This window comes from Lissotriton helveticus, chromosome 4_1 (assembly GCF_964261635.1).
Source record: "Lissotriton helveticus chromosome 4_1, aLisHel1.1, whole genome shotgun sequence".
NCBI classification, from domain to species: Eukaryota; Metazoa; Chordata; class Amphibia; order Caudata; family Salamandridae; genus Lissotriton; species Lissotriton helveticus.
In genome coordinates, this window is record NC_136063.1 from 1682857036 (window position 1) to 1682879356 (window position 22321).

General features: G+C 43.7%; 1 protein-coding gene across 1 annotated transcript in view; it reads right to left on the minus strand.

Moving 5' to 3' along the window:
* Positions 1-911: 911 nt before the first annotated feature.
* LOC144829318 (E3 ubiquitin-protein ligase Siah2-like) overlaps positions 912-22321 on the minus strand; it is a 109941-nt gene continuing 88531 nt past the window's right edge. The window contains exon 2 of the mRNA XM_078688356.1: positions 912-18864. Within this exon, the coding sequence (XP_078544482.1) occupies positions 18313-18864 (552 nt within the window). The 3' untranslated portion in view covers positions 912-18312. The remainder of the gene's footprint in view (positions 18865-22321) is intronic.

Genomic DNA, 22321 nt, shown 5'->3' on the forward strand with positions numbered 1-22321 from the left:
ATCACCTTCACCCTAATGAAATTCCATTGGCTCCCCTTGCCGATAAGCACAATCTTTGAAACCAGCTGCATTACAAACAATCAAGACCAGTACACCCCACTAATTTTGAGTTCACCAACTCTGGTGATTCTCAAAACATCTGCAGCCAAGGGCACGTTCTAACTACAGACTAAGATAACACAAAGCAACAGGCCTTTTTGATCTTTGTATCCCGTATATGGCACATCGCTTTATTTATCAAGAATAGCCCAAAGCTGCTCCAAATTTAGTAAAGAGTTCAAGACTCACCTCCTCAAAAAACACTACATCAAAATGCTTTAAACGTTTACATACCAGCTAGCGCTCCTGTCACTCACTTTAGGACTGTCTTTGGCCCTGTACAGCACTCCGCTGCCCTACAACTAGGTTCACACTCTAGAAATGCTATATACATACAAAGAGACATGACAAACATTAGATTTTGTGAGTGTGCAGCATGTTCTGCCCTGTACAGCTGGAAAGGCCAACATTTTTTCACAGTATTATGTATTTGGGTAAGTCAGGTAGCGGGGGAAGGGTGAGTTGCCAGACTACAGTTACAAAAAGGGTCAAAATGATAATGGGCATGATTCACATTGATTGGAACATCTCTTCAGATGTCTTGGAGTGATTATCCTACAAAGAAAACTAGAATGCAAGCTATTAAGTCAAAGCCAAGTTACAGCGGTCTGTAAACAAGATTACTATTTAGGCCTAGGAAGCAAGATTACATTTTCACTATGAATTGAAGACCATGAAACTATGCTGTTTTATCATCACAAAGTTCAGCACATCCGTGCTATGTGAAAGGTCAGAAGCCATCTGCAAAGAATAGACATAATATAAACAATGCACAAAATAAGTCCATCATGTCTTAAGAACCAAGTACAACCCGCCATTAAAATCAATTTATTTTGAATCAGATACAAAGGAAATATCAACTGTACAATAGTTAAACAAAATAGCACTTTGAATTTTAAAATGTCAAAATAGTCACAGTTTTGTCTAACTGAATAAAAGCTGGACTAAGCGTTTGAGAACAGCAGACATTACAGAAAAAAAGACAGAAAGTTGTCAGAAAATTACTCTCATGTACACACATACCACCCACCCACCATGAAATACACAGTATTCCATCATACATTACTCAATTGTCTTCTGGAAGCATGGGCCAAGATTACCATTACGGTAAACAGTCCTTTTTCATGCAGCTATACCAACTTTCTTCTAGGGTGTGGGATGCTAGTAACCAACTTTTAAAGATCTACAATAGTTTCGAAGACAACACTTTAACTTTACAGTAATCTTCCTGGTACAAAAATTGAGAAACTGATGCAAAACTGATGTGCAATGCAAACTCACATACATTACATCAAGCCTATGAAGTTGAGAGATTTGTAACCAACACAGAATTGATGTAGGTGATGAAAGGAAGCAAACAAACCTACTTAAAAACCAAGATATAACCTGAAAAAATAATTCCATGATCTCTGGGTTTCACTGGTTAGCAGCTTAATTTTGAACGTCATTGCTTCAAGCCATTGGTTAACAAAAAGAACTGATGTGCTAGAAAATGCACACAAACAATCCAGCTTTTACTCTTCGAGCAATAAGGAGCCACTCAGTGGAGAGAAGAGCTTCATTACACACACAAAAAATTCAAGAAGTAGGTTTCATCTCTCCTCTTAGTAGAACGATTTGCAATGAAGTCAAGGGAAGTGCCTTAAAATGTAAGCACACATTCATGGCCTTACTTGCACAATACAGCAAGGACAAAATATTTATGTAGATCGGCAAAGTGTTTAGGAGACATGCACAAAGAGGAGACAGTAAGTCTACCTCCTTGAAGGTTATGCTCGTCAGAAAAAACTAAATCATATCAAATTTTAAAAAGTTTGACAGATTGAATGGTAGAGTGGCCTTACAAGTCTCATTGTTAAACCCATATAAAAAGTTATGGCATGAGATAAGACTAACATCATTTCTACTCTACTGGTTTTTATCCTGTTCACCTTTGGTCAAGATGCATACCTTTTATTAAGAGAGCGAAACAGTTTCTTCGGATAGCCTTTACTTGGCACTGGAAAAAGTTTTTGTTTTTTTTAAAAACACTTTTCTTCCAAACAGACTCTTGCACCAACACAGGGCAAATTCATGTTGAGCAAGAACCTGTTTCTATCATTAGTGGAAAGGATAGCAATCCAAAGTCTGAGGAACAATACATTATTTTTACTAATACACAGCTTTCAAGAGAAAGAGAAAATGCCACGGTATTAACAAATAATAGTCTACACAATTTACTTGCATACACTGAGGAAAAGAAATGCAGAAAAAAAACTAGGCAATAATCATAATTAATCCCCCTTTCCACTATTAAATGCAAATTTATAAAGCGGTTTGTAAAGGCAGTAAAACATTATGGCAAAAGTTGCCTGACCCCACTGCTCCTTGTAAGCTCCAAGTATTTCAGGAGCTGAACATCCAATTGGGTACAAATGTGGCTCTGGGGATGGCTAAACTACTGGACTAAGCCAGATTTCTTTATTATATTTACCCACAACTTTTTGATAAAACATATCAATGGACATCATTTACAAAGGAATTATGCTAAAATTCTATGCACGGATTATGCAGTGACCTATTTTAGCTTTGAACATGCGTAATCCTCACCTCTAGTTCCAACACAGATGAAAAATGTTAGTCCATGTGATGGAAAGTTCACATTCTATTAAGGACAAAGAGGCCAGGATTATTCTGCTCAGCTTTGCTAAGCGTGCCCTTATGGAGACTTCTTTGTACGGCATAAGTATTAAAATGTTGCTCTAATAATGCTTTTACACTAGTCAATCTTGAGATTATATATATCTCCACTGAACACTGATTCTGCGCTTGTGTGGGTGTTTAAGGGAGGATCAATGCTAGATAGCATGCCAAGACAACAGACCCTTCTCGGGGGAAGAGGAGGGGGTTCAAGCCTGATGTGCAGTGTTCATAAGGGGTTCACAGGGCAAATAGTCATTGCAGTCCAACTGTCAAATGTACGAGGAGAGCAGCCCACAGCGGTGAGATAGGCCTTCAGCGTGCCTCCGCATAGCAAAGGGCATACTTTCCCGCAGCGCCCTTCCAAGCCTGTCAGAGCAGTGTACAATTCCGCTTAGCCAGCATTAAGAAAAGGGCTGCAAAACACGCCCATCCTTTGTTGTTTTTTTTCTTTTTAATATACAGAGGGAGCATGCTTCCCATGTGTCTATATCTGGGAGTCCCGTGACTTCACCCAGTGCGGCACGTATGCCAATAATTCCGGAGGACCAGACATGACCACAGCATATGCATCAGTGCAGTGTCCGTGCCTTGACAGCGGGGGGCAAGCAAATTGTGTTTCTGGGAAGTAGCAATGAGTTGTGCGGGGCGTGAGTTAGGCTCAAAGTAGTATAAAGAACTGTATGTTCTTGAACCAAGAAGACCTTCAGAAATTCAAGCGTCCTCATCACGCCTAATCCTCACCTCCAGTTCCAGCATAGAAATGAAAAATTCTCAGTCCATGGGATGAGAAGTTTCAATTCTATTAAGGACAAAGAGGCCAGGGTTATTCTGCTCAGCTGTGCTCAGCCTGCCCTTATGGAGACTTCTATGTACGGCACAAGTATTATAATGTTGCTCTAATAATGCTGTTAACCCAGTTCATGTTATGAGTGATGATCGGCTTTATTATATATATATATATTTCAAAAAAGCTTCTGAAGAGAGCCCTGCTTTTACCACTCCATCACCAGGACCAACAGAAGTACGGCACACAGGAATCCTTTAACCAAGCAATTTATTTGGCTTCAAATGCTTCCATACGTTATGGAGCAATGAACCAGCAAAGTGCAAGGTGAATATTAATCCACAAAACAGACCTACGCATTTCGGCCATAGCCGCCTACTGGGTCCAACAGGCGAGCTCCAATAGAGAAATTCTTTTATTTTGGCAAGTACTCCAGCATCAGCATAACGCGTTTCAACTCGTTCAAAGTCTTAATCATATGCAGGGGTCAGAGCGAGCAGCCATCAAGTCTTCACAACTTCGTTTTTTAGAAAGTGTTGACAGACTGCAAAGTCTCAGCATTTGAACAGTGTATTTAATACATATATATAAAAATTTAAAACCGATCACTTATAAGATTGACTAGTGTAACAGCATTATTAGAGCAACATTATAATTCACAGTTCAAACACATGTGAATTGCGCTGGTTTCCATTATTTATCAGGTACAATGCCCTAACAAACTCCTATGCCGATTTGTGATGGAGCATGTCGAGTGAGGTAGCCATCAGCTCCCGAATGGCTCTGTACAGGAGATAAAATGGTAACCTGGTCCCATTGTCAGTATGGTCAGAAGGACTGGATGTGTCTCCGGCTCCCCATCTGGGAGATCGCATGCACACATGGGGTGCCCCACGTATGAATGAGGTGCCTAAGAAGGACAAACTGTCCCGGCGGGAATCTACTCTTCAGCCAATTGGCCAAAAGGGAGAAGATAACCCTCTGCAAAGACGTCCCCCACATTAAGGAGTCCCCACAGTTCACTTGTGATGTAATAATCTCGCCCACGGGGTAGGCCAATTAGGGGCAGGTTAGGGGAATAAATCGGGACTCTCAGACTAAGGCGATATATCCTTATTATACAGGTTCTTGCCACTGCCAGCTGTAGGAGCCAGGAGGACGCAAGTTGTGCCTCGGGGGTAGTAATGGACAAAGAGCAGCTACAGGTAAAGGTCCCACCTCTGTTGAGGCTTCGACATGATAGTGGCTCGCAGTCCAACGGGACCATTGCAACTCAGCTACCCAGAAGTATGCCTCAAAAGATGGAGCTTCAAGGCCCTCTCAATGGTAGCTAAAGATTAGACAGGGCGGGGGCGTGGCCATGCAGGCGTCTAAACTGGCCGCCTCTGCTTCAATCTCTGCCGGCAGGGACCATGTATTGATCAGTTTGGGCATGAAGAAACCCAGCTAGCGGATCACAAGGCCCGTCGCTATCTCCATGGATAGAGGCAGAACCGATTGACACCTTCCAGCGGCCGCTCCGAAACCCGGAGTTGCGATCTGATGCCAGGACCACACAGAGGCCCTGGGCAGCGGCCTACACTTTGGCCGGGAGCTACGGAGATCGGGACGCGAGGTGAGCGGGGGCCGCCAGTTGGCTCCGGAGTCAGGTACCCTTTCCCCCTGCTTTTGTGTGGCTGTGTCCCCCCTCCCCCCGCCCCTCCCAGGGAGTAAATTTAGCCAGGCCGTGGGCGTGGCGTACCGGTAGCTCAGCCCAGCCTGGGCAGCCTAAGCCACGCGTCCGCATCGGGGCCAGGGCCTTCCGGTCTCCAGGACACCTGGGGGGAGTGATGGGGGTGCGGGGGACGCTCCCCCGGCTCCGCGTTTGGGGTCGGGGCAATCACTGGGCTGACTGTGCAGCTCCTGCTCCCTCCATCGCTTCACAGGCCTGCTTGTTGGGCAATGACTTGCTGCCGGGTGGGGTTGACTGTAAGAGACCTGATAGCTGCTGCAGTTGGTGTAGAGGTGTTAAGACGGCCCGCATCGCCCTGCACACTTCAAATGAAACACCATCTAGATATGCTGCTGCTTCGCCTCATCAACCACTAAACTCAGCCATAAACGCCTTGCCAAACCCTACTGGTGTTGTTCAAGTGCTGTGATTGCCCCCCCCCCCCCTCCGCTGTGGCCTCTGGCAATTAATACACTTGCTTGGGGGGGGGGGGGGGGGCCAAGAGTGGCCTGCTCCCTACTAACTGTGGTTCCTTGGGCGGTCCCATACAAGCCTAGTCCTGGTTGAAGCAGACGAGGGGGGACACTTTAATAATTATGGCCCGTAGCGCAGTGGTGGATACACGCTGCCCTTTTAAAGTAAAGTCCACATTTGTAAAGCGCACAATCACCCGTAAGGGTCTCTAGGCGCTGGGGGCCGTCGGGAAGATTAAGCGAGCTATTGCCCAGAGTCACATGGTGCTGGGCTAACCTGCCGCCGTTTCCAGTGTCGGATTCCGAGTCGCTTTCGCGCCTAGTTGCAACAGGATGGCCTATACGCTGCTGCCGCTACCCTGATCTCCCGCCACGCCTGTGAGTTCAGGTGAGGTCCACTGGCCCTACACAGGCCTCTGCATTACTATCAGCTCCACCTGCACTTCCCTGGTAGAGCCTCTCCACTTCCCTGTGTCATGGGCCGCAAAGACCCCAAGCAAAGGACTTTACCCTTTGGGAAAGTTGCTGACAACCCGTTTGAGGATCCCACAGACATGGCAGACGACACCCACGGGGCGGAGGATGCAGATGACAGTCAGTGCCTGACAGCTGCCATACTCCAAGAGATGAGAGCAGGATTTTGGGCCCTAGACGGCAGATTCGACGCGCTTGATAAAAGCCGGGCAGATATGGGCGCTAAGGTGCAGGCACATGATCGACGATTGGATGTGGCAGAGGCGAGGATATCTGATGTGGAGGATGGCATAGCACAAACACGGAAACGTCTGGACAGGATGGAGCGAATTTTGAAAGAGGTGGCGATTAAGAACGAGGACTTGGAAGCACGTAGTCGACGAAACAGCATTCGCATCTTAGGCGTACCAGAAACAGCCACAACTGGCCGCAGGGATCTCTTCATTGAACAAATGCCATCTGATTTATTTGGTAAAGACTCCTTTACTTCTGGTTTTGTCTATACAGCATGCTCAGGGAACAGACGAATATGTCACTATCACACGGCACTTGGTGTTCTTCATTAAACACAGATTTGGCTTCCCAGTCGCAGTATGGCGCAGTTAGGTAACCTGCCTGGTCCTTCTGGACTGTCCCTTATGTCATGGAATATTAGGGGCCTAAACAGAACCCGCAAAAGACAGCAAGTGCTCAATTACTTATCCTGCCATAAAGTCGACGTAGCCTGTCTCCAGGAAACGCACTTGTCCAAATCAGATAATTTCCCAGTGGCTGCTATCTGGGGTGCCCACAGGTACTTCTTGAACTATAGCAGTTATGCTAGGGGGTGGCCATACTAATTCACAAGAGGATCCCATTCTCCCCAGGCAAAGTGATTAAGGATAGCGAGGGCAGTTTTTTAATTGTCACAGGTACCTTAATGGGTCATTATGTCGCAATAATTGGTATATAAGGTCCCAACGTAGACTCCCCAGAGTTTTTTTCTTCCTTGCAGGTACACTTGCTGGCACTGAATCCCTGTTTAGTCATTATGGGTGGTGATTTTAATTTGTTGCTCGATCCTGTCAGAGACAGCACTTCTTCCTCTCCTGACACCAAAACAGACCCTCGCCTTGTATTACAAGACATCTGTCAGCAATTCTCATTGGTGGACATTGAACACACACGCAATTCTACCACTCCTTACACGCACTACTCCAGCTACCATAATACCTGTATTAGAATGGATTACTGGTTGGTCTCCCCTGGCATAGCGGGTTGGTCCCGGGCGCTTGATACCCTACCACAGACCTACTCAGACCATTCCCCTGTTGTACTTAGGCTTGCTGTCCCGCGACCCGGGGGGTTTGAACGGCAGTGCAGGTTTCCGAGCAGAGCACTCCAAGACCCAGTATTCCTCGAGGAAATTAGGAAAGCCATAGAGGACTATTTTGAAATTAACACCGGATAAGTAGATGCATGTGCGGTCCTCTGGGAGGGTTTTAAAGCGTACATTTGTGGGGTCTGCATTGCCAAAAAGTCAGGTTTACTTAAAGACTTACGTAACTCCCTGGCACGCATTGAGAGAGACATTGGCTTTGGATGCCGAGATACTGGAGAACGCCTCTGCTGAGGTGGAAAGTCGACGCCTGGCTCTATTAGTGGAATTACGGGACTTAGCGGATAGGGAAATATTGTATATGGGTAAATACCACATAGCCAGGAGATACGGCGAGGTTGTACGCCCTGGCAGAATCCTTGCACAAGTGCTTCCCCTATAGCAAGGCATACATAACTGAAATTAAAACTCCCACTGGTCATTCGGTATACTCCACACCAGAGATAAGTTCCACGTTCCTAACTCATTTTAAAACCCTATACAGTTCCAAACTAGGCGGAGACCTAAACGCTCAAGAAGAATACTTGCCCGAAATTGCACTAGTTTACCTCGAGAAACACATGCAAGGCTTCCTGGCCATCCCAATAACCCAGGACAGTGTTGTAGAAGCCATCGACACACTTCGGAGTTCCTCTGCACCGGGTCTAGATGGGTTTACGGCAGATTTCTACAAGGCATACAAAGACATTCTAGTCCCCCGACTGATAAGAGGTATACGAGGAAGCGTTGGAAAAGCACATTCTCCCTCCCACTTTTAGAGAGGCCGTTATTATACTACTCCCCAAACCTGGCAAGGACCCGTCTCAATGTAGTTTGTATGGGCCCATTTCTTAATTGAATCAGGATTATAAAATTCTGGCCAAGGTGATAGCAATCAGACTGGCTTTGCTGATGGAGTATATTATTTCCACTGCACAATCGGGGTTTGTTCTTCATCGCTCTACTTCACTTAATCTCAGAACCCTTTTTTCAGTACTGCACAGGATAGATCCAATGGTCCCGGCCGCGGCGGTGCTACTGGATACCAAAAAAGATTTTGATTCACTGGAATGGCCATTTTTTATTTCAGTAATGCACCGCATAGGGATGCGGGAGGATTTTGTTACCAACACTGCTCTTTTATACACTAGACCCACTGCTTGATTGCGCATTAACGACACGCTGTCTCCTGCCATTAGCTTGGCCCGCAGAACGCGGCAGGGATGCCAGTTATCCCCCCTTATTGTTCATTTTAGCCATGGACCCCTTGGTAAGACATTTTCAGGAACGCCACCTACACAGGGGGTTGCAGTTCAATACTGATCCATTATTGGTTTCACTTTATGCAGATGATACTATCTTATATGTGAGACATCCCCAGACTAACCTCAAGCCAATAATCAGGGAAATTATGCGGTTTGGCCATTTTCCGGGACTCTGCATAAACTGACACACGTCTGTAATTTTTCCACTGACGCGCAGCACTGTGCCATGGGACTGTGGGTTTCCGCTTGAGTGGTGTCACGACTCGGTCAAATATCTCGCCATTCACATTCAAATAGACACCACTACTATAATTTTGGCTAAATTACAGACGAGCCATAAGCTCCTTGGAGGCGCAGGTCGAGAAATAGCTCTGCAATCCACTGTCTATGGCAGGTAGGGTTGCCATTATTAAAATGATAGTCTTGCCTAAATTCTTGTATCTTTTCAATAATATTCCTATTCACCCCACTCAAGCCTTCTTCTTGCAGCTGTGTCAGCACCTTATTAGACTGGGGGGAGGTGGTGGGGGGGCCAGGGGGGTGGGGGTTCGAGAGACCCACTTGACATACAGTCTCCACCACCAGCTGGGCATGGGAGAAACTGCGTAGACCCCTGAAGTTAGATCTCTTATTCACCCGCCTTGCCGCCTCCAAGCCCTCTATGGCTCCCCATCACGGGGGGAAACACTGGTGCAGCGCGCACTAACTAAATTGGATAACAGACAAATTGGAGATCTCTTCCCCAATAATCATATATTCTCGATGTCGGAGGACACTAGGTTTCAGGGCAGTTCTTTTATGGACGCCTTCATTATGAGGCGCATACATTCCTCACTATGTGCCACTCTGCCTACATACCCAGTAGCGCCGGAACCGGCAACCCCATTAACACTGCTAATAGAGAGGGAGACTAGTGCCCATTTGATTTCTAAAATGTACAAAGCATGCCTTAAGATACGCCCGATCTCAGATGCTAAGATTCGCATGGCATGGGAACACGACCTTGGTCGGCCCATATCGGACAATCAATGGGAGCAGTGCTGTAGGGCCACAAAGGAAATATCTCTCAATAGTAGGCACAAACTCATTCATTTTAAATTCATTAGCAGAATACATCACACTCCTGCTTGGTCACATAAAGTAGACCCGTCTAGGCCCCACCATTGCTTGAAGTGTTTTGCCCCACATGCGTATTTTGCCCACTTAACGTGGACATGCCCTAAGCTACAGCCGTATTGGGAGCAAGTACATGCTACATTAGGCGAAATGATCTCCCGGTCTCTAACCCCCATCCCGGAGATTGCACTCATGGGTTACATGGTTAATTTTTCCAAAAAGACAAGGAGGTTTGCTGCACTTGGGTACCTGCTGGCTAAGAGGGAAATAGCGCTGGTGTGGGGCAGAAGGACAGCCCCAACACTGAAGGCCTGGCTGTGTAGCCTAGCTTATTGTAATGTAAATAGAGAAATCTAAGCTTTGCTAATGCACAACTCTTCCCGCCCAAAAGATATATGTCGCCGAGAGATGCAGAGGCACTGGCTCCCAAATTGAAAATGGCATTGTACCTGAAGGGGTGGGCTGATGCAATGCGCAGGAAAGGGCGACTTTGGCTATTTAATGCGTTTTATTGTTGCACCTCTATTATTTTGAACTCTTTGTCTACCATAGATTCCGGTGATAATACATGCCTAAACCTATGAAGTACAGCTGCATCAAGACTCTCCTGATCAATAATACCGAATTGTGTTACCTGTGCACTCCTTAGCTATGTTTGGGCCTAAATTACTTGCTGTACTGATGCCAAATGCTGTTTCACTGAAGTTATGAATGTTAAGCAAGTCATCACATGGCTGGCACAATGTCCCATTTCAGCATCATTTCCTCATTATTGTATGTGAAAATGTGAAAAGAAAGATATATATATTTTTTTTTGACAGGGCTATATGTTGGCAGATCTCCAAAGATGTGTGCCAAGAAGTGCATCAAATTCCTTAAAGAAGGAATGGTGAGGTATAATTGGGAGGTTTGCAAGATGGTAAATGAGGCGTGCAAAGCCACCATTTTTGCTAGCGCAATCTTGCCAATGGGGTCCAGTGGGAGAGTTCACCAGCATTGTATTTGGGATTAGGTACCTGCCAAGACTCTGCAGAGGTTTCTCTGATATAGATCTATGGTAGAGTGATAGAGCTCACAAGTAATGGGGCCCCCTTACCTTGCCAGTTAAGGCAGGTTGCACCAAAGTATACCTCTCGAGGTATTTACCCAAGGTGGCATGGATAGATGACCACTTTTGTCCAACTGACTCAGAGTCCTGCCACGGAGGTGAACTCTGCCAATATACCCTGAATTGGTGTAAGACCGGTCGTTATGTTGGGACCATAGCGGACTAGATGTTCGTGTACAGAAATACTACAAGGGTCCTGCCCGGTAATGGGATGCCCCATTCTCATGCCATCCCCTCACAGCCACATGGCAAGCTGCTCCATAGTGAACGCAAAAATTAGGGGGCTGCAGACAACCCTGGTGCTTCCCTCGGGATACTGAATAAGGGGCTGAGATAATTGGGTGAGTATACAGTAGCTTAGTGTAGGCTAAGAGATTGGAACCCACCCCCAGGCAGGTAATCACAGGACAGGGTGTTGAACGCCTTTCCCAAATCTTGTATAAGGCATTCCACCTGTGGGAATCACCACTTTATCTGATCTTGCACGTAAAAGGCAGAGTAGATTCTGAGAGGTGCTTCGGCCTGGGACGAAGTTGTTCTGATCTGAGTGTACTAATCCCGGGAGGATCTGGGCATAACGAGCGGCTACAGTCTTGCCTAAGATCTTGTGGTCAGCCCATAGTATAGCAATGGGTATGTATGAAGTTAATTGCATGGGTTCTTTATCTAGTTTTGGGATGGAGACCAGAAGGGACTGGTTTAGGGAGTAAGGGAGTACACCGCCGCTCCATACACTGCAGCCAACCCGGGCAAAAAAGGGATGAAAAAGTGAGATATATTCCTGGGCCAGACCCTCTAACCCAGGAATCCTATTTCAAGCAATGTAGCGGATCGCCCGTTTTAAGTCTACGGGTGAGAGGTTCACGTCTAGGGCAGTCTGCGTTGAGGTTGGTATCTGTGGGAGCGTGCTACCAGCCAGGAATCCGCCCGATAACTCCATTTGAGTGTCTTGTTGTGCACTTTATAGGGCCGAATAATAGCTCTAGAAGGGCTGTAGAATGTAAGCCTGAGTGTGAACTGACGCTGGTAAGTGTTGTGACCTCAGTTAAAGGGCGCGTCGCAGAGTCCCATCGGGCGGGACACGCCAGGAGTCGACCAGGTCTATCGCCCTCTCAGTAAAATCTAGCTACGTAGGCTGTAAAGATTGTAGCAACGCAAGTTCTCCAGAACAGTAGGATAGGCAAGTTTGGCATCTGCTAACTGCAAGGGGTGTGCAGGATTGGCGACTGCAGCCTTGCTAAGATCCACCAGAGTACGTTCAGCTCTCTCTATACATCTCTCAAGAGTCCAGCCAACTCCCGCAATCTGTTGGATGCCATTCCCCAAACAACCGCTTTAAAAGAATCCCACTCCAGCATCCTGGTGGAGGCAGTGTTGTGGTCAGAAGTATTGCCCAATGCAGTCCTCCTGCTCCTTCCGAACACCTGATCTTCAAGGAGGTGGTGCCCATCTGAGATCCATACTGTGCGCATCATGGTCAGAGACTACCCTACCCAGATAGTCCATGTGCTGAAGTAAGGGCCCCAGTGTCAGAGAGCAGACGAAGCGGTAAAGGCATACATAGAGGTGGGTCCGGGAATGAGTGGAGGGAGTAGAGCCAGGACGTGGGGTGATGAGAACTCCACTAGGCTACGAGTGCCCAGTGGTGTACCTAGGTTTGAAAGCGTTCTGTCTGGGTATGTTTGGAGGGGGAATGAGGCAATGGGGAATGCGACCTGTCTAAATCAAGATCTAGTACACAACTGACCACCTAGAACCCAGGCAACGTATATACAAATAGTGCATCCAAGTGTCCAGCAAAGATTAGGGTTATAGATGTCGGCCTCGCTTGCTAACATTTCTTTGATGACAAGTTTTTGTACTTAGGACACGGCCGGATAAAAGAAACTGCTGCATAATCCTCGTGTCCTTAATATAATTAAACCTTTCATTCACTACAGCTGGCACAATTTTCATTCCAGCAATGAAGGGGGTCATGTGGACTAACATAGCAACAGTAAGAAAATATTGGTTTCCGTTAAATAGCCTTTGTTACAACAAATTTACCAATGATGATAATATTGTATTCTGCATATTAACCTGCACTAAACATTTTAAAGACATTAACTGTAGCCCAGTAGCCCCCACATTAAATTGCATTTCACCCACACATATACAATTTTGCAGCTGAAGTATGGTATGGAAGATTAGTTGGTGTTTGGACACTATAATTTGGGGGGGAGAAACAGAGACTGGTTAGCGTAGGTCCCAAGTAGGCTCAACTGAGTATTAAATGCAATCGGGGAAGGTCAGTGAATATTTGAAGAGGCACACAGGAGGGTCAAAGATTGGCTGGAGTGAAGAAGGAAAGATAGCGGGATGGAATGGGACATGAAAGTGATGTTCAAGTTGATCTTTATATATACTATGGTAGAATATCTAGGTTTTTCGTGCTCGTTTTCATGCTTCTTAATGCTTTTTTTTAATGCCAGTTTCATTCCTCTGTGCTTTTTAAAGTTAAGGAATCGATCCAAGCCCGACAACCCCAGTTCCACACAAAGGTAGCAGTAACAAACAAAAAAAAAAAAAAATTAAATATATAAAGCAGTTTGCTCAAGCGTAGCAAATTCATTTTCAAGGTGGCTTTGCTATACAATCATGTTACCATGTAATGCTTGTAAAGTTTAGTCCATTTAGCTTCATGCCACAAAGGCTCGGCTTCCTCCTGTTCAATAGTTGTATTGTATTAAATTACAAGTGACTATAAGCTATGATCACAATTAAGCTTTTAGACAATATTGGTAGTCTTAAACTTAGGTGTACAAAACCCACAGATTGTAAAACTAAAATATAGAAATGTATAGGTTTTGATGATTGTCTCCTTTAACTGACGTTTCCAAGTGAGCTCAAATAAATGACACCAATAGGATCCGGTCTCTGCAGTCACAAATAGAGTTTCAGAACTGAGTTGTTCAAACCAAAAATGTAAAGATACTAGGTTCAGAGGCCAGCTACAAAAAGAGCAATTGTAAATTATGCACAGTAGTGCAAGCTTTGCCACGCACCCATGTTTCTGTCAACTACCCGGTTGCAAAACAGGGCAGAATCAAACACATGTAACAAACAAGAGACACCTTATAGTCCAAACAATACAAACTAATAGTGAGCCTCGCCTTCGATTTGGCTGCAAGTGTTTTGCATCCTTCGTGTTTGCAAAGAACTGTAATTGATGGATTGTGACCCCATTTACCCTAATAAAACAATATCTTAATGATTTCTCTCAACAGATTAACAAATAAAAAAAAAAGGTCTGAACAAGTTGTGGCAAAGCGCACTTGCACCACGGAACTTCTGAAAAAGCAAAACTGCTAAGCATCACAGTACTTAAGTAGATTGAGTGCAGAGAACACTCTCCTGCCCAATGCAGCACAGTCAATGCAGACTGCTACATGCTTTGTACATATGCTTAAAAGTAAAGTAACTGCACATGCCATTAGACTGGGTGACTGGTACAAAAGAAGCACTAACTTGGGTATCCCATTAGGTTCATTCTCATACAGAAACGGACTACTGATGTAAATACCGAACACTAGTAAGCTCAAAAAGTAACAAAAAACTTTCAGTTTATCACAACTCTATAACAATACAAAACTTAAAAGAATAAAACATATGTCCTACTGTGTAAATGCATGCATGCAGGTAACAAAGTAAGATGGTTCTTCATTTAGTTGCATTTATCTGGAGAAATTTAGCAGTCAACCCTTCAACTCACCTGTAACATTCATACTTAAATCCGGTGCAAGTAGTGTTTTGGGGCCAAAGAGACTCAAACGTTGTACTGTCCTGTTCCATATAGTTTAGCTGGATTCTTTAAGTAACACTGAGCAGCCACTGGCTGTTTACTTCCCCAATATCAACACACATACCTATTCTTTTAGTGAACAAACCCCCCGGGATGGCAATATAACGAGCTGCAGCTGCCCAAAGTTAGGTTTGAAATAATAGCAAATGTTTAGACACAGCCTTTATGAAATTAAACCGTAGGCAGACTGGCAGCGTTTGAACAGTGGCTATAAAAACAGGCTGCACCAACGCTTTGTCACCAAGGAGCCTGCCACAATGAGTCCATATACAACTCATAACTGTGGTTTGGGCAATTTTTTATAGGAGGTTTGCCACAACTTCACTTGCAGAAAACCTGAAAATACTGAACAGTGGAGGTGCTTGAAGGAAACCAAATATATATTTAACTAGGCTAGAAAACCCACAATATAAAAAAAGGAATAATATATATGAACTTGGACTGAAACGTTAGATTTAGCTGTGATCGTCACAACGTTTAGAACCACAACCTTGCCGGACTCCAACATTTACAACGAATAATATATTTCTACAGAAAAATATTTCCATGACATAGATTCAAAATAATTTTCCAAGAGAAAACCATCCAAACAAGGAGCAGCCTGTAAATAAATTTGGTAATGTGGGAAGTGTGATAAATAGGTCAGCTTACCAAGAGAAAAGTGAAAATAACTCAAGTGGTCATGCTGTGTTCAGACCTTCCTGTCATACATTTCACAGATACCAAGAGAAGCATAGACCAGAAGTGATGCAGCTTTAATAGGCCTAGTCACAAACATGCTCCATCAGGGTGATGTTGGTCGCAAGCACTTAGACAAGACAGTAACTCATGCGACAGACAGTCTTTGAAACAAACAAAGTATTATTCAAAAAGCGTATGCTACATGTTGCATGTAAACGTAGGAAAATATGCACGATCTAGATAGATCTGGAAGGGATTTTGCAGTAGCCCGTCGCATATTAGGAGGCCTAAAATGCTACATACCAAATCAAAACATTCATTCAACCAAGTATCAAATGACTTTTTCCTCACAGCATGTGAGGCAAAACACTCCCTTTCTCAAGCTGTTTAAGCCAACGATTATCACACGAAGAACAAGTACTATTGAAGCTGTCTTCCAACTGGCTAGCACACCCAGTTATCACAGGAAGGATGGAAGATACCCACTGCTTCGTTAAAGTCGCACAACATAAATAACACTTGGGTGTGTGGTAAACAGTTGCCACAATTTCCATCCTAAAAACACACATTGGGCATAGAACAAATTATTCATACATGCCCTGTAGGGATCACATAATGCCAGCAAACCTAGAAACCAAGTGCACTCAAGAAGGAATACATTCCAAACATCTTTTAGGATTCTCCAAGTTGAGTTCTTTCACTCTTCGATCTTTGCAGGTTAGAAAAATGAATTGCCCATTCACTGTTCTTTAATTTCCAAAGCAGAGAGCAGAGAATACTGCATTGCCCTCCAACAATTACCATTTGTTGATTATCACTTCTATGCAACAAACAAATGACATTACTGCAGGAGGAAACATGTTATCTTGAAGGCGCAGTCCTGCCAGCAGGTCTGGCACATACAAGACCTAACAGATGAGTAAGGTATGTCCACGTGGTGTCGAGTAGGATATGAGCAGGTGTTGTAGCGATCAATCCAATCCCAGAGAACTGATGGCATATCCCAGAGGCAGCATGACAGTGCTTGAAAGATACTTAAAATATTAGGTAAAATAAAAAACAAGTCTAATTTGACGTTTTCTGAAGAATGCTTGGAAAAAGCTACTTAATGACGAGCTAACTACTTTTGAAACATCTGGTGTTGACAGCCATCAATTAATATGATTTTAACCCTTTTTAGACCTATGGTCATGGTAGGAGTAAGTACTTGGTGTACATAGTCTTCTTCGTCATAGTTAATTACAAACTGTAAATAGCATTTCTAGAAGGTAGTCTGTAAAACAGGAAATTGGACACGCAGAAATCGGGCAAAGCACCTCTGATAAATCAGTTCACCTCTGGTGTGCCGAACAACCAGTCAAAGCTGGCTTTGTAGCAAGACAGAAACTTGTTATTTGCCAAAACATACAATAGTTCCGCAAATACTGACATCTCCATATCGACAGGGCTTACATATAATTTGTATATGTCTACACTATTTACACTACGACCAATGACACATTTGTTTTCTCTGTGAGAAATCAGTGTAAAACAAAATCAGGGTACTGCACACAATCTTATAGAAATTAATCTACAATACTGCAATCATGCTGTACAAATTCTATTACAAGATGTGATAAAGGGGGCACACACAGTGTGACCAAAAAGTTCCAGAATATCCTGGACCAGTCATTAAACGTTACTGCTGACAGAGTATCAAGTGACCCAAAGTGCTTTGACATTATGTAATGTTTGTATAACCGTATTCTCAGTACTAGAACTGCATGCAGTATAAACTATTTAAAGCAAGCCAAAGTATCTGGGGACTAAGGCAACGAGGGCTGGATAAAAAAAAAAAAAGTCTCAACGGTGCACGGGGAGAAGCATGGCTGCACACAAGCAGAACTGTGCATCTGGCAGTAGTACCTATGTGCAGCACTGGTTTCTACCAGTTTATGAAGTAGTTTCCAGTTCCACCACTGTCCCAGCAGGTCCCCATTACTGGAACATAATTGAGGCTCATGCAGGGGCACTAGGAAACGACCCACAGACGTCTGTGTATCAACCAAGCTCATACAGAATGAAAGATGCTTTAGTTGAGTAATGTCAGACAAAACAGAAATGACCGGAGACAGATGAGCTTTTAAAAACATAACCCTGAGGAGCTAAAAGTACAACAAAGTGATTTCAGATCCACACAAAATCGGTCAGCTTATTGGTGTAAAGCGGACAGGCATTTCCATTGTTCTGTCTCAGCTAGAATTGAATTTTCACAGCAGCACGAAACAAATATGAATTCAAACAACTTCCAATTCCCGTTAGTAATGTGAATAAGTTAGCCAGCAGGCGGAAGTTTAGAAAGAAAGAATTACTGAATAAGTATATTTGTACAATGCATTAAAAATCAATTTGACGTCTATTCTGCATCACAGTGGTTATATCCAAAATAATCTTTAAGTTCTATGTACATGTATCAATAATTAGGAAAATGGCAATAGAAAACCATTTTATTTAACCCAATTCCAATGACCAGGGTTTTCGCCATTCGGTTATCACACTGCAAACCTGTGTCACAATAGGCATTTTGCACTACACGCATTACTTAGGTTTCTGAATCACGTGCTCAACATGCCTTGCCTCGATGTTTCGTATCATGCACTGAATGGTTTATAAAATAAAAATAAAAACATGAGCAGTAAGCACCACGCAAGCTGCACGACAACTCCACATTTGCTAAATCATTCAGCACATGGAGATTGTAACATTGATTCCCAGGTTTCCATTATCGGCAAAAAGGTGTGCAATGGAGGTGTCGAAGACCAAGCAATCACTGTTCATGATGGCTGTTGCCACACCATCATGTATCGATCTAGGTGTGGCTTCCCATGTAAGCCGTCTGCGGTTTCCATTGAGTTCCAACCTGTAGGCAAAGTTCTCTGCTTGTTTACGAGTGCCTATTAACAGCACGATAGCAAAGAACTGCTGATGGCCTTCAAATTTTTCTTGTTTTTCAAGTACAAGCATAAAGTGGTGTCCAAAGCAAGACTGCATCATGACCCAGTCAACAGCACCAGGTAGGTTAATATCAGTGGCTAGAAAAACGATGTCCTCTCCCTGTAAAGTGGTGATACTCTTGTGTGCATGCATTAGGTGTGGCATCACTGCCTCCAGCGATCCCTGCCACTTGCAAGAAGCCCCAGGACAAGGACACGTGTATGGACGAAACTCACAAACTTCTTCATGTTCTGGCTTTTCCGTATGATGCAGGGACAGAAGGCATCCAGCTGTGGCATACTGAAAAACAGAAGGCATGGTTAATAGGGTACAGGTTTTTTCTGAATATATATATTTTTTCAAATACACATTCTGCTTCACCAAGGCAAAAAATCCCACACAATATTCTGATGGAAAGCCAGCTTCCGAAGGCCTTTGACAACCACTTAATTGTTTTTAAACCGGGGGCTTCATTTATGACAAAGTAACGCAACAAGTCATCTTGCAGCACTGATTTGCAGATAAATGGCAGGAATGCACTGTATTTAAAAGAATACAACGCATTCCTGTCCTTGTCTATGTACTGGCACCGTTTTGGCTGCCTAGCCACAATGCAGGCACCCTTGCACCATGGTACCAGGGTGACTGTGTTCCGACTGGATTGTTTGTGCAGGAAGGGACACCTTCCTGCACAAAAAACAATTCTGAGGCAAATGCAACACACCTAGAAATAGGAAGTAACGAAGAAAAAAAAAATAAGATATTTCTCCTAGTTACGCTTTAACTGGAGAGGCACATCCTTTTGGCACATTCCCTGCTCTACCAGTTCTGGTAAATCTGCAAACGAATTAAAAAAAAGCATTTGCAATGCAATCGGTCTCACATTTGAAAAAATTGGAGCTATTGACGTTATAAATGACAATGCTTTTTAATTACGTGGATGGATGGATGTGGTGTGGAGCGGAATTATAGGGACTGGATTGAAATTATTAGTTGTGGAATTGTGTGGCATGTAATAGTGTGGTGCAGAGGGGATTTGTACGCCATGCAGCATACCCTCAGCCAGTTGTGGATGTTTATGTTTGCACTGGAGAAGCACAATCAAAAAGGTAAATTCAAAACTACAAATCCCACAATGCAATATTTCCGACACCCCAAAAAAACAGAACGAGGTAAATTGAAAACCAGTTTCCTTCATTTCCAACATAGCATATTTTAATTCCAAGGAAAGTACATGATAAGATTAGCAAGACAATATATGGCCTTCCCCCGCTATTCGGGCTTGAGACTGCATTGTCTGGTTAATGGAAGTGTTCTTTTTATGTCTCAGACATTCCTGCTGGTGTGAGGAATGGAGCAGTAGAGGAGGCTCCCTTGGGTACGCCGCCGATACCTCATAAGGAAAGAAACGTGCTGAAGACTGGTACGGTAAATATGAATAAAGAAGTAGAAAAGGTTATAAAAAAAAAATCTATAACACCAGGAGCCCCTGTCCATAACATAGGGACTACATGTATTATGGAGTTCATCCAGGTGTGTGTTCTTCGTTGATCAATATTGGGGGATAAACCAAGAATGCTCCAGACAGGAAAAAAAATACCTTCCAAGCACCAACCAAATTCTTCAGTAAAACCGCTCTCATTCGGCAATCTCAGTGCCCTATAACGGGATGCTATCTAAAATGACTCATGAACACCATGTGCATATACCCAGAGCGTCCCTGTACTCTACTTTAGGACACACACGGTATCGTGGCACTATCTCAACAAGTGTCTTGATCCATCACAAGAAACCAGAGCGCCGAGGCTAAAAATGCAGTAAATCACACTCAATAGGCACCCCAAGCTAAAAATCCTTGTGAGTCATGAATTCTATTTCACATCCTGTATTAAATGCATCACTAACATATGCGTAAAACTGAGCCTTGTAAAATAGAAGCAAACATATATTTAAATATTCTGAAACTTTGGAAAAGCAATTAAAATTGGGAGAGAGTATACAACCTGCAGAAAGCACCTGGGGGAAAGATTGCAATGTGGCTCGGGAACAAATGCAAAACAAGAAGCAGCGACCTCGGAGGGTGGTGGGCGGGCATGCACTGTTGTGGGAGGGGTGAGGTGGAGTGGGAAAGGGCACAAAGAGATTAACATCGGCTAAATGAAGCTCACTGCTTTCAGTGCATAAAAGTATGCCAACAAAAAAGCAGCACACATGTGAACGCCAGAGACTCTTTTTGAATGAAGACGAGATATCGTCTCAGGAGGAAAATACCCAACTGATATATTTTTTGGGAAAATAGTCAATACTGCTCTTAATAAACAGGCTGGAAAAACGCGGAGAATTGATTTTATCGAATGTACCAACCCCCAACACATTATAGTTGGGGTTGCAAGAAAGGAGTATCACAAGTTGAACTGAGAAGGAAAAAGCCTTGAAGAAGTCTGTGGCTAAACACCATTACAGACGAAACACGTGTCGGCTAGAGAATTGGCTAGAGAATTTTTAAGAACACTTACCACGTGAAATAAAAGAAAAAGAAGTAAACAACGATTTGTTATTTGTTCACTTTACTTAAAGTTTTCTTGGTGTTCGCTCAGGATATATGTTGTATTCAGCACACAGGGTGGATACGGACTGCTGGTATGAGCACAGAGCCCTCCACAATAAATCACTGCATCTAAGAAGTAAGCCTACAGCCTCACTGCACCTTCCCACGGTCACCAACCTCGCCTCACATGCAAACATTGGGGGAGGAAAACTCTGGGTCTGGGGGAGGGGGACTCGACGTGAATCAGGAGGCAAAAATAAATATTTAATTACAGCGGCCAACTTTGAAGCTCTCAGGTGAGTTCCCATGGTAGCAATAAAAAAATAAAGCGGCGTGTGCTTAGCAAGACGAAAGGCAGGGAGGCATTAGCTGAGCTCTGATGCTTAGCAAGCGTGTGGACAAGATGCACACCAAAAGGGTCGTGGGAGGGAAACGCTGTGCTTGGGCTCGGAGGGTGGGTGTAATGCTTCGGAGCGGCGTGTGCCAAAATGAAAGGCAACCTGAAAACAACTAGGGTTGGCTCCTAATCAGCAAGGCTGAGCCACAAATCTATAAACAACAAAGAACTAATGCCTATACTGATGTTGATTTGAAAAAAGTTTGGCCACCAGAACAAAGAAGGTTTATCCAAGCTGGGATATGCTTATAGATTGCTTTTTATTTTAATATCTAGGTCAAAGAAAAAGGGGTATATTTGTATTAATCATATACAGTTGAACAAGAACAACATTTTTTATAAACACAGGGGAAAATATGGACAAAAAACCAGTGAATTATTAAAATTAAACATGCATACCGAATTCAGTCATATCACGATCATACCTTACCATTCATACACAAAACACATACAAATACACACCACGACTAAATACAAATATATAATCGTGTGGTGTATTAGGTCTGCTACAATCTATACAATTATATTTACAGGTATAAATCAAAATGAATCAGCAGAATCAAATGTGAAATCAAAAACAATATATACAACAATTTTAAACCAGTAATGTGCCAATATGTTCACACTACAGGAGAAACCCTAAAGGGGGAGCAGACGCTGGACATGAAAGGGCCTACGCGTTTCAAATCCCCAAGAGTTGGCAGGGATTTTCATCAGGGCCAGGTAGCTCTAAGGAAAAAAGAAAAATAATTCCATTGTGTACATCTGAAAACCTTTTTTAGAATATCAAGACACTCGAGTGCATAACCACC